The 15,890-nt window shown below is 53.0% G+C and overlaps 7 protein-coding genes across 7 annotated transcripts; 4 read left to right on the forward strand and 3 right to left on the reverse strand.

Moving 5' to 3' along the window:
* Positions 1-191: 191 nt before the first annotated feature.
* Positions 192-1,593, forward strand: ACET3X_003491 (uncharacterized protein; the record flags this gene model as incomplete). The annotated part of the gene is made up of 5 exons (XM_069448772.1): positions 192-227; positions 345-392; positions 442-604; positions 656-966; positions 1,015-1,593. The coding sequence occupies 5 exons, from the start codon at positions 192-194 to the stop codon at positions 1,591-1,593; spliced, it is 1,137 nt and encodes a 378-aa protein (XP_069310038.1).
* Positions 1,594-1,883: 290 nt separating this feature from the next.
* Positions 1,884-2,671, reverse strand: ACET3X_003492 (uncharacterized protein; the record flags this gene model as incomplete). The annotated part of the gene is made up of 2 exons (XM_069448773.1): positions 1,884-2,389; positions 2,659-2,671. The coding sequence occupies 2 exons, from the start codon at positions 2,669-2,671 to the stop codon at positions 1,884-1,886; spliced, it is 519 nt and encodes a 172-aa protein (XP_069310039.1).
* Positions 2,672-3,127: 456 nt separating this feature from the next.
* ACET3X_003493 (uncharacterized protein) lies at positions 3,128-4,082 on the reverse strand (the record flags this gene model as incomplete). Its single annotated transcript, XM_069448774.1, has 6 exons — positions 3,128-3,374; positions 3,451-3,728; positions 3,788-3,830; positions 3,881-3,925; positions 3,976-3,996; positions 4,042-4,082. The coding sequence occupies 6 exons, from the start codon at positions 4,080-4,082 to the stop codon at positions 3,128-3,130; spliced, it is 675 nt and encodes a 224-aa protein (XP_069310040.1).
* Positions 4,083-5,367: 1,285 nt separating this feature from the next.
* Positions 5,368-8,121, forward strand: ACET3X_003494 (uncharacterized protein; the record flags this gene model as incomplete). Its single annotated transcript, XM_069448775.1, has 3 exons — positions 5,368-7,652; positions 7,703-7,972; positions 8,025-8,121. The coding sequence occupies 3 exons, from the start codon at positions 5,368-5,370 to the stop codon at positions 8,119-8,121; spliced, it is 2,652 nt and encodes an 883-aa protein (XP_069310041.1).
* Positions 8,122-8,538: 417 nt separating this feature from the next.
* Positions 8,539-8,937, forward strand: ACET3X_003495 (uncharacterized protein; the record flags this gene model as incomplete). Its single annotated transcript, XM_069448776.1, has 2 exons — positions 8,539-8,654; positions 8,811-8,937. The coding sequence occupies 2 exons, from the start codon at positions 8,539-8,541 to the stop codon at positions 8,935-8,937; spliced, it is 243 nt and encodes an 80-aa protein (XP_069310042.1).
* A 676-nt stretch (positions 8,938-9,613) lies between these two features.
* ACET3X_003496 (uncharacterized protein) lies at positions 9,614-12,364 on the forward strand (the record flags this gene model as incomplete). The annotated part of the gene is made up of 1 exon (XM_069448777.1): positions 9,614-12,364. One exon carries the CDS (start codon positions 9,614-9,616, stop codon positions 12,362-12,364), a length of 2,751 nt encoding a protein of 916 aa, XP_069310043.1.
* A 1,024-nt stretch (positions 12,365-13,388) lies between these two features.
* Positions 13,389-15,528, reverse strand: ACET3X_003497 (uncharacterized protein). The gene has a single exon (XM_069448778.1). The coding sequence runs from the start codon at positions 15,421-15,423 to the stop codon at positions 13,978-13,980; it is 1,446 nt and encodes a 481-aa protein (XP_069310044.1). The 5' UTR covers positions 15,424-15,528; the 3' UTR covers positions 13,389-13,977.
* Between the last annotated feature and the right edge of the window lie 362 nt (positions 15,529-15,890).

Consider the following 15,890-nt stretch of genomic DNA (forward strand, 5'->3'; position numbering starts at 1 on the left):
AATTGTCTACACCACCACGTCTCCTCACCAGACCCTGTACTACACGCCTTTCAGTGACCTCACTACTGGATTGCTCATCATCCGCCACCTTCACGTATGTCTGCACGCTGCATGCCATCTCCTACGACACTGGCCATAGCTAACACTCCCCAGACCCCATACACACCAGCGGTCAACTACACATCAACGCCATGGCCGAGTCCGCGTCCCCCATTGGCATTGCCAACGTACGTATGCCCTCTACCACAGCCATGCCTCCAATTCGTATACTAATATGCATCGCAGCTGCCAAACCAGAGGTACTGTCATCAAAGTGGACACTCAAGCGTCGGGCCCTAACGTAGCACAGGCACAAGATTGTTGCGAAGCGCGGTGCCGCCTTCACCATAATGGTACGAACACCGCCCTCATCAACCTTTACAATCAGTCTGACCCGCGCAGGTTGCTGGCGAGTCCGGTCTCGGAAAGACTACCTTCATCAACACCCTCTTCTCCACCACCATCAAGAACTATGCCGACCACAAGCGACGACACCACAAGCAGATGGACAAGACTGTCGAGATTGAGATCACCAAGGCCGAGCTCGAGGAGAAGTTCTTCAAGGGTATGCAGAGCGTCATTGAACTGCCCGTCTCTTGTAGCTAACAGCCCCCAGTTCGCCTTACTGTCATCGACACCCCCGGTTTCGGTGACTACGTAAACAACCGCGACTCGTGGCAACCCATCATCGAGTTCCTCGACGACCAGCACGAGTCGTACATGCTGCAGGAGCAACAACCGCGACGCTCTGATAAGATCGATCTCCGTGTTCACGCCTGCTTGTACTTCATCCGCCCCACCGGCCACACCCTGAAGCCCCTGGACATTGAGGTGATGAAGAAGCTGTGCACACGCGTCAACCTGATCCCGGTTGTAGCCAAGGCCGACACATTGAGCCCAACAGACCTGGCCAAGTTCAAGGCGAGAGTAAGGTCATCTGTCTGGACAGCTTGAGCAGCTACTGACCGCTCTTAGGTGCGCCAAGTGATTGATGCTCAGGGCATCAAGATCTACACTCCCCCGCTCGAAGACGACGACGCTGCCGCCATGCAGCATGCACGCAGTCTCATCGACGCCATGCCCTTCTCCGTCATCGGCTCTGAGAAGGACGTTTCAACCACCGACGGCCGTACCGTCAAGGGCCGCCAATACGCCTGGGGTGTTGCCGAAGTCGAGAACGAGGAGCACTGCGACTTCAAGAAGCTCCGCGCCATCCTCATCCGAACCCACATGCTTGACCTCATCCACACCACCGAGGAGAACCATTACGAGGCCTACCGCGCCGGCCAGATGGAGACGAGGAAGTTTGGCGAGGCGCGCCCAAGGAAGCTGGACAACCCCAAGTTCAAGGAGGAGGAAGAGGCGCTCCGCAAGCGTTTCACCGAACAGGTCAAGGTTGAGGAGCAGCGCTTCAGGCAGTGGGAGCAGAAGCTTATTGCTGAGCGCGACCGCCTCAACAAGGACCTTGAGGCCAGCCACGCAGAGATCAAGCGTCTTGAGGGCGAGGTGGATAACCTCCAGGGCAGCATCAACCGCTCTCACGGTCGTCGCTAGGCGCACCCTCCGGCGTTGGTGGTGTTGCACGAACAGAGATGGTGCAGTGATTCAGTATGGTCGCGCTAATTCTCCACATTCTTCCTTCAAGATTCCCCTTCTGTTTCCGTATCTTCGGTTCTCATATGTCTGTAATGTCGCGCCACTGTGGGGACACTATAGGCGACGCGTATCTGGGCTTGGGCTAAAACAGCATGTCACAGCTTATAGTTCTATAACTTGGTATTAATCTATTATGAAGACCGCTGGTCGCTAAGTCTTGCTTGTGGGTATATGTCGTATTTGAGTGTTTAAACTTGAAGTCCACCAAACACCCTGTCCAGCTCCTCACCTTCTTTGGCCTTGCTCTCCGCTTGCGGATCCAAGTCCATGAGATTCTGCACCGGCACTTTGTCTTGCTTGTTCGCTCCTGCATCGCTCTCCTCCGGCTTCAGTATATGCACACCACTATCCAGCCAACCCGGCGCAACTCTCCTCTTCTCCGCCAGATCCTCTCTCTGCCTCCGCTCCTCCCACTCCGCCAACGTCTTCCTTGCGTCGGCCTCGAGTTTGGACAGATGCTCTTGTAGCGCGACGCATGATTTGAGAATCTGGTCTGGGTGCGCAGACGTGCCCGTCGAAGACGTGACGTATGCGGGTTTCGACGCGTTGGAGCCGTCTTGTTGCTGTTGGGAGAGGATCGAGGGAGGCAGCGTCGAGGGGAGGGTTACGTAGGAGTAGGGCAGGGGGACCGAGGTGGGGAGGGAGAGGAAGGGGGAGAGCGTTAGGGGGACTTGGGCGAGGAGGGGGTGTGGGTCTGTGGAGAGAGGGGATGTTAGTATCTAGGTTTCTCTGCGATTGTTGTGGTGGTTGTGGTAGAGAGGGGGTGTGGGAACATGCGATGCGATGCGATGCGCCGTGCATGTCTGGACGAGACGATGTCGACGTCCTGTAGCTTCACTCGACGTCTGTTGCAGCTACAGACTGGCTTCGCGATTGCGCGCCTATGCACACATTCTGGCTATACACGTGCGTCGCATCGCCGCGGGGATGCACTGTCGTGGGAAGATGTGGAGAACAACTCACGCTCGTCATGCATATTCGATATGGTACGCGTGTGTGGGATGCCGTCGAATTCTGCCAAAGTAGCAGTGCTAACGCGTATGAAGCGTGAATTTGGTTATTGTGAGTGCGACGGGGCGTATATTTGCGGGTGTGCTGATGCCGGGGTTTAGGGTGTATGGATGTGGAGCTGTGATTGTTGGTGGGGAAGCTGGGCGGAGCTGCTATGCAGGTACAAGACTTGGGAACAACAATCACACATGATGCACGTGAGATTCATTTCGGACGCTTGTGGGGTACATATACGAATGCCATATCTGGATATGGGTCTGTTCTGTGGATTGATGCAGATGCTTTGCTTGCAGAATTTTGGGGCGGTTCAAACTATCGCCACATGCATCTACATCGCCACCACCCATCAAAGTTACAACAGTATCCTGGAATTGCCGTTCATGCTTGACGAAATACACAATAATCAGATATCCCCATCGGTCTACCTGATCTTCGCAGAGCAGGTAAATGGTCTCGGCCCAGGGATGGTATAGCTTGTCGGCTTGGGCCAGTAGAGCTGAAACTTGATGCCTGGGTCAGTCGCTTTGTATGCACCTGGGAAGCTGACTGTAGCCGGACTGGCACTACCACCTCCTGTCACATTGATCTGCGCGCATTCCATGTAGAGTTGAGCACCCGGATAGTTTCCCGCTGCATGAAGAGCAATAAGCTCGGCGCGAAGGAGGTATCTGGCAAGGACCATGTCAGCCAGAAGTCCTGAACAATTTCCGGTTCAAGAGATGAGAAAAGAAAGATGTGGCTTACTGTCCACTCGGGATGCAAGATGGCAGTACAAAGTCTACCAGACCCTTGTTGTTGTAAAGCCTCGTAACTGCCCACTCGCCATTGGCATCCATGCCGTCCTCGTAGATCTTGAACCACTTGAGTCCCGTCACCTTGGTAGACAAAGCATCATCGACTTTGGCGAGGTAGACCATAATGGGGCCTAGATGGCCGGGGTCGATTGGATCAGACTTGTCCGTCTCGGGTTTCGAATCAAGCGTATGGTGCCACTCGGCAGTGAGCTTGTCTCCAGCTTTGACCTAGCAAAACGTAAGCCGAAGCCATGTGGCGTAGCTCGCTTATTGCGAAACCAGCATACATTGATAATGTCTTTGGGGAGAGGCGTTCTGTAGGGGTTTATGCTGTGTGCGGGTCAATATAGCGCTTGACCTTGCGCTGTGTCTTGATTTACCCGCCATTACATATGACATCGTTAGACGTTACGTCTTGGATTGGTCTGTAAACCGAATGAGTTGCGAGTCAGAAGATGATTGTGGGGTACATTACCCGTCGTAGGTCTGTATCGTGCTGTCAGCAGGTGATTAGTAGGAGTGTTGCGATGGGCATGCTCACCGGCACTCGGATTCCTTTGGTATGTCCTTGCCCCACACCATTGACGTGTAATTGAGTGAAGATTGTGTGCGCCGATGCGCTAGCTGACAAGAAACAAATGACCACAGAAACCTTCATAGCGTAAACTGTCGCATAAGATCGCAATACTGCTCACAACTACGACGGCGAATCTTCCTATATGGTGTCATGGTATACTATTCTCTGGGATGTCCAAATGGAACACGGAGCCATCGTCCAGAGATGAGCGACTCAGGTTCGGCACGCATGCGACTGGCGATGGACGCGCGTGACCAGCAGCCCTCTATTTCTCAATTTACTTCGCCCGCCGCAATGCAGTTCTGGCAGAGTGTGCATAGCACACGTGCTATGCGTATTCTCAATGTGTAGATTCCTCGGCAGTTACCAAATAGGCAATAGGCGCTCACGTAGTCACGGATCGGTTGTGCAACTTGAGCCGGCGGTTGGATGGAAGAATCGCAGTGTTAATTACAAGAGGAAGGGTACGGCCGAGCCATGTCGCAACACCATGGCAGATAGTCTTGGAATCTGTAGAGTGAGAGAAGAAAAGGGTAATATAATAGATTGTGTATTGCTGAGCCGGTCGAATATTTCAACTAATGAAACGTGCGCATCTGGTCTGTCGGCGGAGGGCTTGGTAGCCATCCTTCATTTCGAGGCAGCCTTGCGGAACACACGCGAAGAAGCCGGTACCGAGAAGGCAGTGGCGGTTCCACGAGATCAGAGGCGCTGACTTGTTAATATTCCCGAAGGCTCTGGTGGTGCAGATGATATATTCGAAGAGGCTGACGCAAGGCGGAAGTTGGGGAGTGATGGTTTGTCACATCCGCCACTAAACGTTTGTGGCCAAAGCTGGACCACAAGCGGCAAGGGGCACATGGCCCACGGCAGACAAGTCGCAATCCTGGCGGCTTCCATCAATCTACCTCAATCAATCCACCCATGTCACCTTCGGTCTCGACATATTAACGACTAACCCTGAATCTTGGCCAGATCATCTTGGGTTCGAAACAACCAATGATGATCCTGCCCACGGTAATCACGCCCTCCAGTTGGGCTCATCCTGGCTGGCGCGCGTATTCCGTACCTGGTTGAGGGCGTCGTTCTGCCGCCTTCCGAAGACAAGTTCCCCATGTAGGAGCTTGGATATTCGTATCAACCCCATACACGACGGCTGTCGGGACGCAGTCCAGGATAAAGTCGAAATGTATATAATGCGGGCACACCCTGGCATGGCTATAAGGGCACAGCTTCCACCTGCGCTTGTCAAGCCTCTCATCTTCGACGTGCTGGTAACAAGTCTCCAAGATGAAGACTACTTCTTTCGTTCGAGCGGCTTCGCTGCTATCCTCTCTTTTCGCTCCCATCGCTCTTGCGCAGGAGAAGTTTACCCACGAGGGCACTGGCATTGAGTTCTGGCGCCAGGTAGTCAGTGACGCCCAGACAGCAGGTGGTTTTGAGTGGGGTTGGGTATTGCCCGGAGAGCCCACGGGCGCTAACGACGAATACATCGGCTACATCAAAGGCTCACTTGAAGCGAACAGGCAGGGATGGTCCGGTATCAGTCACGCTGGTGGCATGCCCAACTCCCTGCTGCTCGTTGCATGGCCGGAATCTGATGCCGTCAAGACCCAGTTTGCATGGGCAGGTGGCTACTATGCCCCCGAAGACTACACTGGCAACGTGACTTTGAGCCAGATCTTCCACTCAGTCACCGACACACACTTCGAGCTTGTCTACCGATGCGAGTACTGCTGGGTCTGGAATCAGGGCGGTGCTGAAGGCTCTCAACTGCCCACCACCGAAGTCAATGTTATCGGCTGGGCCCAGCACAATAAGGTCTTCGACGGCACATGGGTCTTCCACAACAAGGGACAATCTCAGTTTGGTGCTCCCACAGCGGATGCAAGGAACGCGAAATACCCCGACTATGTCAAGCTGGTAGGTGGCCAGCCTTCTGGTGCACCCACGCCCACCCTATCCGGCCAGCCATCAGCGACTCCCACTCCAACTGCACCAGTCAGGTGCGTCGGAGCTCCAGCCCCTTCAGACTCGTTCGACTATATCGTCATCGGTGGTGGTGCTGGAGGTATCCCTGTGGCGGACAAGCTCTCCGAATCTGGCAAGAGTGTTCTCCTGCTCGAGAAGGGCCCGCCATCTCTCGCTCGTTTTGGCGGCACAATGGGTCCTGAGTGGGCTACCAGCAACAACCTGACACGTTTTGACATTCCTGGTCTCTGCAACCAGATCTGGGTTGACTCTGCAGGTGTTGCTTGCACTGATATCGACCAGATGGCTGGTTGTGTTCTTGGTGGAGGTGCTGCCGTCAATGCTGCGCTTTGGTGGAAACCGGTTGACATCGATTTCGACTACCAATTCCCTGCCGGTTGGAAGTCAGCCGACGTCAAGGGCGCCATCGACCGTGTTTTCAAGCGTATCCCTGGTACCGACACTCCTTCTGTGGACGGTAAGCGTTACAAGCAGGAAGGTTTTGATGTCCTATCGGGCGCGCTTGGCGCAGATGGCTGGAAGAGCGTCGTCGCAAACAACCAACAGAACCAGAAGAACCGCACATATTCTCACTCTCCGTTCATGTACGAAAACGGTCAGAGGCAAGGACCTCTCGGTACGTACTTGGTCTCCGCGCTGCAGAGGAACAACTTCAAGCTCTGGACGAACACCATGGCTCGACGAATCGTTCGCACTGGCGGAACAGCTACCGGTGTTGAGCTTGAGAGCGGTGTCGGTGGTACCGGCTACTGCGGTACTGTCAACCTCAACCCTGGAGGCCGTGTCATTGTTTCAGGTGGAGCCTTCGGATCCTCCAAGGTCCTCTTCCGCAGCGGCATCGGACCAAAGGACCAGCTGAACGTTGTGAAGAACAGCGCCCTCGATGGCTCGACGATGATTGGAGAGTCTGACTGGATCAATCTCCCCGTTGGCCAAAACCTGAACGATCATGTCAACACCGACCTTGTTGTCAGGCACCCCAACATCTCTAACTACAACTTTTACGAGGCTTGGGACGCTCCCATCGAGGCTGACAAGGACCTGTACCTTGGCAAGCGCTCTGGTATTCTTGCTCAATCTGCTCCTAACATCGGCCCTCTTGCTTGGGAAGTCATTACTGGAAGTGATGGTATTGATCGATCGATCCAGTGGACTGCTCGCGTTGAAGGCCCTGGCGCCAACGACACTCATCACCTCACCATCAGCCAGTACCTCGGCCACGGCTCTACTTCGCGTGGGGCGCTTTCCATCAACGGCGCTCTCAACGTCTTTGTCAGCAAAGCACCCTACCTACAGAATGAAGCCGACACCGGTGTGGTTGTTGCAGGTATCAAGAGCATGATCAAGGCCATCAAGAAGAACCCCGCAATCGAGATCCAAGTACCTCCTGCCAACATGACGGTTGAGGCATACGTCGCCAGCCTTCCCAAGACCCCAGCTGCCCGTCGCGCCAATCACTGGGTTGGTACCGCAAAGATCGGAACCGACAGTGGATTGACTGGCGGAACCTCTGTCGTGGACCTCAACACTCAGGTGTACGGAACCCAGAACATCCACGTAGTCGATGCTTCTCTATTCCCTGGGTAAGCTTCGATCTGCCATCTTCAATCATTCTCAAGCTAACATGGCACAGCCAAATCTTTACCAACCCTACATCCTACATTGTCGTGCTCGCAGAACATGCCGCTGCTAAGATTCTTGCACTTGGTGCAAGCAGTGGAGGTGGTAACCCTTCGTCGTCCGTGCAATCATCGAAAACCTCCGCTAAGCCCACCACCTCGAAGGCGCCAACTAAATCGTCAACTGTATCCGTGAAACCGTCGTCGACGGCTAAGCCAACTACTATCAAGACATCTGCAGCACCAACACCTACTCCCACCAAGTTGGCTAAGGCCTGGGAACAGTAAGTGCTTGGAACTCCGCAATCCACAAAACGAGTGCTAACATTTCATCAGATGCGGTGGTAAAGGCTACACCGGCCCAACGGCTTGTGTCAGTGGGTACAAGTGCGCGGTCAGCAACGACTTCTTCTCTCAGTGCATCCCCAAGTAAGGGATGCAAAAGCATTTCTTAGCCTCATTCTGGGACACATTGCACCTGGGGCATCTTCTTTGTACATACTTTAGCTTCAGTGTATACCACTCGCTCTTTCCGCATCTTCCGGTATTGGATCCTTCCTCTGTTCCTGTGAATTGACCAATGAGCCGCACGTATGACACTTGTCGTGACCGATGTGGTATAGCGCACGTCGTATCGTGCCCCACTTCAATCAATCTTCTGCTATCGTCGTTCCATCTCAACTCAGCATCCCTTTGCGCACTTTGCTTTATGCGCCATCGCACTCAACCCCTTCGTGTAGCTCGATTTGCTTTTGGTTTATGAGACCTTGTACATGCACGATGCCGTCGAACTGCCCAGCCACCTCTGCCAAGCGCGATGACGCGTCGACAAACGTGACGGAATTGATTCATGAACGACTTCAAAGCAGCCCCAAAGAAGACTGGGACCGATTGTTCAAGTGTTGGGGTTATGACGACTGCGGCGATTGTCATCGTAGCGAAGGCCATTGTGGCTGGTGTGCGATTGTACGTACGCATCCTGGTCAGCTTCCTTTAGCCATGAAGTCGCAGCAGATCGATCTCATTATGGCGTCGCACAATGCTTCCATATTTCACAACTCCTCCTGAAAAGACCTTTACATACCTGGAATATTGCAAAACATTGCTGAACTCTGACAACAGTCTTCAACATGCCTTCCACTGCCCACAGATTCCCTATCAAAAGCGTTTCCACTCCTCACGCCCATCCGCTACGACTCAATCTGTGCCCTGCGCTCCGAGCGCTTTGAGCTCCGTACCTCTGGACTAGGCTGTCAAGTTTCCACAATCACCTTCTTGACGTCCATTGTGACAATCTTTTGTACGCTCTTTGGTGTCTTGGTGCTATATGGTCTCGTGAAATGTATCAGATTGGCTGGGCTAGGTGTAAGAGCAAGTAAAGGCGGTTATTTAATCTACGAGGACGGAAGTAAGGATATCTGGGTGAGAAAGAGTGAGGGATGGGGAAAGTGGTGGCGGCGAGTGAGCGGCAAGCAGAAAGAATTCGAGATCGAGGAGGTCGATGAAGGGACGAGAAAGAGGGGGTTCTTCTGGTGGAATACAAGGAACGCTGAGAGGAGACCGCTGCTCCAGTAATGGTACCCTACGTTGTCTCTACTGATACAAGCTATCTTGGTCGAGATGAGCAGTTCGGTGATTGGCAACTCTCTTTCACTTCACCTGCTCGTTTGCTTCGCCGATCATGTCGTAATCCTGATCCATATGGAATCTGAACTTCGGGCCTCTCACCTCTTATCTGTCAGTTAGACCGACTTTACCTGCTCTCACTCAGATACGCGTCCAAGCTCTGGTGCACCAAGGGCACATATATAAACCATTCAATTGCGGACCCAACTTACTCCCTCCACCGCACTCCACGACAAATCCATCGGTACCACAATTTCGAACAAGACTTGCCCTGCATTCAACCACAACATACCACAACAATGCCTCGACTCGACCAACGCGGACGCCCATACTCAGCTACTCCAAGGGTACCAGGTTCGTACAGCGACAGCGACAGTGGAGGTCATTCTAGTGAAGCCGTGCATACTCCGCCGAGCTCCGACGAGCACCCGTTGCCCTCGAACATCGGCCGTCGCACTATAGGCCAGATCACTGAAGAGATCAAACTGTGCACTGCGTCCTTGGAAGCCTTCACTCACGACGACCCGGCCCATGGCCAACTCGCTGCACGTCTCCGTTTCCTCAGAAGCGAATATGTTCAGACCATCGTCAAGGACAGCAACAAATTCGCCCAGCGTCGCGGCCTCGTAGGCGATTTTCCTCCAGAGTACTTTGATCACAATCAACCAGACTACTATGGACGCTGCGACAGCAATATCCAGAGGATCCTTGGACCTCGCGCTTCCGTCTCCAGCATTCGTAGACCTTCCATCAGCGTTGCCCCGGGAAACATCCGCTCCTCAGCTAGGAAACTCAACCAGGCCGCAGGAGGCATGTACGGTCGTCACTCCGAGTCCCGTATACCTCGCGGTCGCAACCAAGAGACTCAGTCATCATCGCGCGCAGACCATGTTGCTCCTCCGATGGAAGACAACATCGTTCCCTCTGCTGAGCATGACCGCGGCCAGGACCCAGAGCGATTCTTGGGGGATATGGGGGGCCCGGTGGAGGACAAGACTACAAACAACAAGTCAAACACTGCACATACGGACTGCTCTTACCCTCACATGGAAGAACAGGACTCTTTCGTCCATCGCTTGGATTCTTTGGCTGTGGAGGAGCCAGAAGAGCGAGGCTCTCCTAAGCTCAAGAGCTTCGACGAGATCCACCGCGAGCTGCGTGATCAGGATGTGCTACCGCCCTACAAGTATTCTCCGCGACAGCAGGACGACCATCAAGCTCCTCTTCCTACTGACGTCTATTGGGCCAACGTTCAACAGCCAGAAGCCCCATTCTGGCCTGAACAGCTTGAGCCTCTGAAATGTCTGCATGGCTGGAAGAGCTGTAATACTTGTGCAGCCTGTACTGGCAGAGTTGTCGCCGTTTCATCGGCAGCTAACAACGCAACCAGTTCTCAGTGGCTAGAGGCCTATGAAGGTGCCTGCTCAACCCAGGTAACCGACTTTCCTGGAGTCAAAAGTGGTATTAGTATCTTCCGGGTTTCATGTCCGGCTCAAATTTACTCCTCTGCCAAGGTACTCGCCGACCCTTCTCCTGCCATGGAATTTCCTGCGACTGCCAAACTCCCTACCTACAAACGAAATCAGTCTACCAAGACCGCAAACGAGGATCAGAAGCCGGTTGCTACGAAGACTCCTCGTATCCAAGAACGTCCCCATGTGATGTGTGACAATCTCAGCGACTCCGCCTCTGAAATCGTTCCCGTCATCGCCAAGTTGGGTCATCCAGCGAAAGCCTCCGACGTCAAGACGGCCACCGGCTTCGCATCTCCCCACAATCCTGCCGCACCGGATGATCCTATGGTCGATGAGTTTCTGGAAGTTGCCAACGACAGGTTTACCCGTGATGAAGCATTCGAGATTCTCCGCATGTGCGGCGCGAATCTGGTTGCAGCCGTCTCCATGTACCGCAACGCTATGGGTCCTGAACATCTTCGACAGATGCTGAGGGCTTGGCTTGCACCACTTGAGAACGCCGAATTCGAGACAGCAGCTCGCTTTTATACGGAAAATGTCGATAATCAAGGCAAGCCATGGGGTGCTCCATCTGAAGAGGAGGTTGGTATCGAAGAAGATGAGTTCCGGCCTATTCCGTCAGTTATGAATGTTATGGATGCATTCGCGCGTCTTGGTCTACACGACTACAACTCTGTGGACTTTGATCACCTACAAAACGCGTTCGAAAATGAACTGACCTGGTGTGAAGGCTCTGCTAGAGAACGACAGCTGATTCATCAGGCTTACGAATCCATTTTTCGGCATCAGAACAACAAAGATTGCTGGAAGCTGTGTCCTGATCCGTGGACTAAGGAGATGGATGAGAAGCTCATGCGGTGCCAGAATGAAGACGTACAGATCAAGTGGGATGCCATCGCTGACACACTGGGTCTGATAGTCCAGGAGTGCAAGGACCGTTTCAATGTCCTCAAATCTGTGAAATCAAACTCAAACGAAACCAAGGAGCGCGAATCTGGAGAGCAGCAGCAGAAAGAATCAGTCAAGGCAACTTCTGTCCGCTCAGCCACACCTGAGCCTGGAGTATGGGGTGCTCCCTCCCCGGTATACTGGGATGCTGCATTTGGCGGCGACCAGTCTACAAATGATCCACAACCTATGCCGGAATCTACTACTATGTTTACCAGCACTCCAAAGCCCGAAGCCCCCGCTCCCACTGCCTATACTGTTACCTACTGGGCCACTATCGAATCGGGCGATGAATCGGTTCATATTCCCGTCGACGGCATAAACGTCTCTGGTCCTGAGAAGGCGGTCATCGAGGGCAGCGCTGGAATGAAGAAGGTGTGGAAGTGGATTCAGGAGAAGGGCCTCGGCGATAAGGTCGACCTCCAGGACGCTTTCGACCTGGCCAAAGACATGCATGGCGAAGATGAAGATGAGGAGCTGGTTGGTGAAGAGCCCCAGCTTGCTCAAGATACCTCATATGCTTTCAGTCGTAGCTCAGATGGACAGTGGGATATTCCTGCTCATATTTCCCGCTCGCATGATCGCTCCAGGGCCTCTACCCGCTCGGTTCACACGTCTATGTGGTAGTCTATCGCTTCTGATTTCGGTAACGTCTAGAGCATTATGCTCCCTGGCATCAGATTCACCATACCATGTGTGGTTTTCATGCGATTTGGTTTCTGTTCTTGACTTCTCCTCTATTTCGGATTTGCATATATGGAAGAGCTCACGGTAAAAGGCATTGAATATGCCGCACAAAAGAGGATATGCGACATGTCAGTTCTGCTTCAATATGGATAGTATGGTTAGGCACTCTGATTAGTGGAATTGACGTGTATAATCATTTATAAACCTGTCTGTCGGCTCCAGTGATGTAATATCTCCCGGCGCTGGTGCACCTATATGAGCACGCACAACTTACTGGGAGCTCCCAGTCGCCTACAGATATTTGTCTGAGCTGTATTGCAGATTACCGCGGGGTGGAGAGGCTGTTGGCGCTTGGATGTTCATGACGCCGGCCACCGGTAGCCCCACACTCTATTCGCATATTAAGACCTATGCGGGTTCGTCCGCAATGAATGCATGTTGTGATTGGTAGTGCATACGTTTTTCAACGGCAGTTCAACATTCCAAAAATATTGTAAGCCCATAAAGCTGGAAGAGATGCAATGGACAACACCTCCACACAAGACCACTTCTATACTCTTGCTCAAGTGGCAGAGCTATCTCGCATCATGCGCTCTTCAATTCTTTTCAGCGCATCATCGCTACTTCCTCTAGCCATGAGTGCATGCGAACGCGAATTCCTCGCTGCGTTCACATCACTTTACCTAAACGCGCAGACCGTCGGCAATTCATCCCTCCTCACCAACTACATGCTGCAAAACTATACCTACTCTGAGAATTTTGCCCCTGCCAATCTCTCCGCGCCAACATCCATCATAAACAAACCGCTCAACAGCACCAATTCGCGCGTCTTTCTGGACCCATATCTTTGCAGCGCCTTCACTGAGATCATCGCGCCGGAGCCAAGTCATCCCTATGTTCTTGGCGTGCGCATCGAGGGGAACGGGAAGTATGTGACGAAGATGGAGACTCTAGTCAGCGATGAGGGAGATTGGCTGTTCAATGCTACAGGCACAGCCTACTGGAACAGCAAAGAAAGCTGGCCGCCTATCCCGCTTGCAGACCAAGATACCCGCGACGTTATCAAAGCAGCTGGCGATGCGTATTTCGACCGCTTCGGCAACGTCAATGTCACCGTTCCATTTGGTACGCCATGTGCCAGGCTCGAAGGAGGTGCGTACACCGACACGAACATGACAAATGGAGAAACGTGTCATTTGGGCTTGCCGAGCACTGTGCATGTTCAGGATCGACGGTATGTGGTTGATGTGGAGATGGGTAGTGTCAATATCTATCTGGGCTTTCCGGGATTGGACAGGGCGAGTGAGACGCCGGCGCCGGATAGCCATACTTTCCGTGTTGAGAAAGGAAAGATCAGGTATGTGCATACCATCTCGACCTGCGAGCACCCGGGGTGTGGGTTGAATGGCACGTACATACCGATCGGTGGGGGCAAGAAGGGCGCGAGAGGTGTTGCCACTACCAGACTTCGGTCAATGAGACGCGGAATGTAGGAAGAAAACCATGTCGCTTAGGAACATGTTGATGTAGCTTTCGTCGCCTAGCCTACTATTCTACACTCGTACCTTGAGATTCAATCCCGTAATGCTCCACCGTCCCACTACCAGGATACAGCTCCCCAGTAACACTGCAGTTCCAGCGAACATTTGCGCACTCAGATAGCCTCCTCCATTACTTTGTATCAGCGCGCCTGCGATCGGCGGCCCAATGAAAGTGCCCAGTCCAACGATGGCAAGGCCTTGACCATTTCTCGTGCCCACTTTGCTCATGTCCTTTGTCAGTGTAGTCATCGCGGCCGGAAAGATGCCCTGGAAGCCCGCAACGAAGAAACCATAGCACACAGCCCAAGCATAAAGGCTAGCTTCGCTGTTGACGAGTGGCCAGAAGTAGAGGACAAAAGCGGAAACAAAACAAAAAGGGATGAGAATGTTGTATGGCCCAGTGTATTTGTCCGCAAAGTACGAGGGCACAAGGCGACCGAGAACTCCCACACCGTTCAGAACTAAGAGAACATTGATGGAGGTACCGTATGGTAAGTTGAGGATGTCGACTGCGAAGGAGGAGATGTAATAGAAGGCGAAATACTGTCCGAGAGCGATGAGGAAGACTCCAATCAGGAACACGCTGTACGCCAGCTCTCCGAAAGCACTAAGTTCAAGAACCGGACCAGACTTTCTAGGAGGTAGTCGTGGCTTGAGCAGCGAACAGTAGCATATTCCCATGGCCAGCATCATGAATCCCATCACCCTGACTGTCCAAGGAAAGCCAATCTTGGGAAGTAGCTGTCGCGCGATCGTTGGGTATACCAGTCCACCTGTTGCGCTTCCTGAGGCCATAATCGCTAGCGCCACACTTCGGTTCTTTGCAAAGTACGTGCTGACCAGCCCCAGAACGGGAGCAAACTGCATACCGTTTCCCAGTCCATTCATGACACCCTGCGCAAGGAAGAACTGCCAGTACTTTGTACATAGACTGGTCATGAACATTCCTAGACACGAGATGAGCATGCCAGGTACGACAGACCAGTAAAAGTATCCCGCGTCAAACAGCCGACCTGTCAACATGCCCAGCGAGAAATGTCCCAGCATCTGGAAGCTTCCGATCCAGGACACGGCTGATGGCTCAAGGCCTAGGTCGAGTGTGTAGTGCTGCTGAAAGACCCCGAATGTGGCAATCATGCCCCATGTGTTGAATATTACGAAGTGACCCATGAATGCCTGTACCCAAGCTTTGGTCCCTCCGTCAGGCGGTGGTCCAGGGTCGATGACGGATGCATTTGAACGAGCGGTAATGGTCTTTGCAAGCCCAATGACCGACTTCTTTGTACGAGACGCATGAGACGCGTGTGTTGGTATCCTTTCAATCTCCTCGTCTTCATTTCGTGGTGCCGTTCTTGAGGGTACCTTTATCGATGCGTACGATGCGTCATGGTTGCGTTCGGTGTGCGCTTGTCCGAACTCCGATGTTGTTGCTTTCTCGATATCGCGATTGGCATCCATGTTATTGTGGAAACAAATATTAGCAGCTGTGCGGTTAACAAAAGATACCGAAAGGTAGAATTCCTAAGACACGGTGTGGCTGGTGAGTGGATATTCGAAAGAAACCCATCGTTCGGTGTTTTATCCGACGGTCAACCGTCTTTTCCACACATCATTCCCACTCACCGGCCGCGGAAGCTAGCTGAGGTCCGGTACTCCCTCAGGGCTGGGTACTAAATCCATCTGCACAATGTGTGTCGGATATCCAATTGCGAAGCCTCGCCTAAGAGTACGGGGAAAGCTTATGGTCGCTTCCCCAAAATTCGGCATTCTCACCGCATTGGTAATCATGGCGCTAGGCTGCGTTTGGACTCGTGCTGTCGATCTCTTAAGTCGCGCCCTTCGGGTGTCACAAAATGTTGCCGTACAACATCATAATCTGCATCATGTTATTGCCAAGTCTTATATTACGCGCTGTCATAGTGTTA

Source organism: Alternaria dauci, chromosome 2 (assembly GCF_042100115.1).
Source record: "Alternaria dauci strain A2016 chromosome 2, whole genome shotgun sequence".
Taxonomy (NCBI): Eukaryota; Fungi; Ascomycota; class Dothideomycetes; order Pleosporales; family Pleosporaceae; genus Alternaria; species Alternaria dauci.

Coding starts and splice junctions, on each gene's coding strand:
- ACET3X_003497 (XM_069448778.1), bottom strand. CDS start 15,423: ATGGATGCCAATCGCGATATCGAGAAAGCAACAACATCGGAGTTCGGA.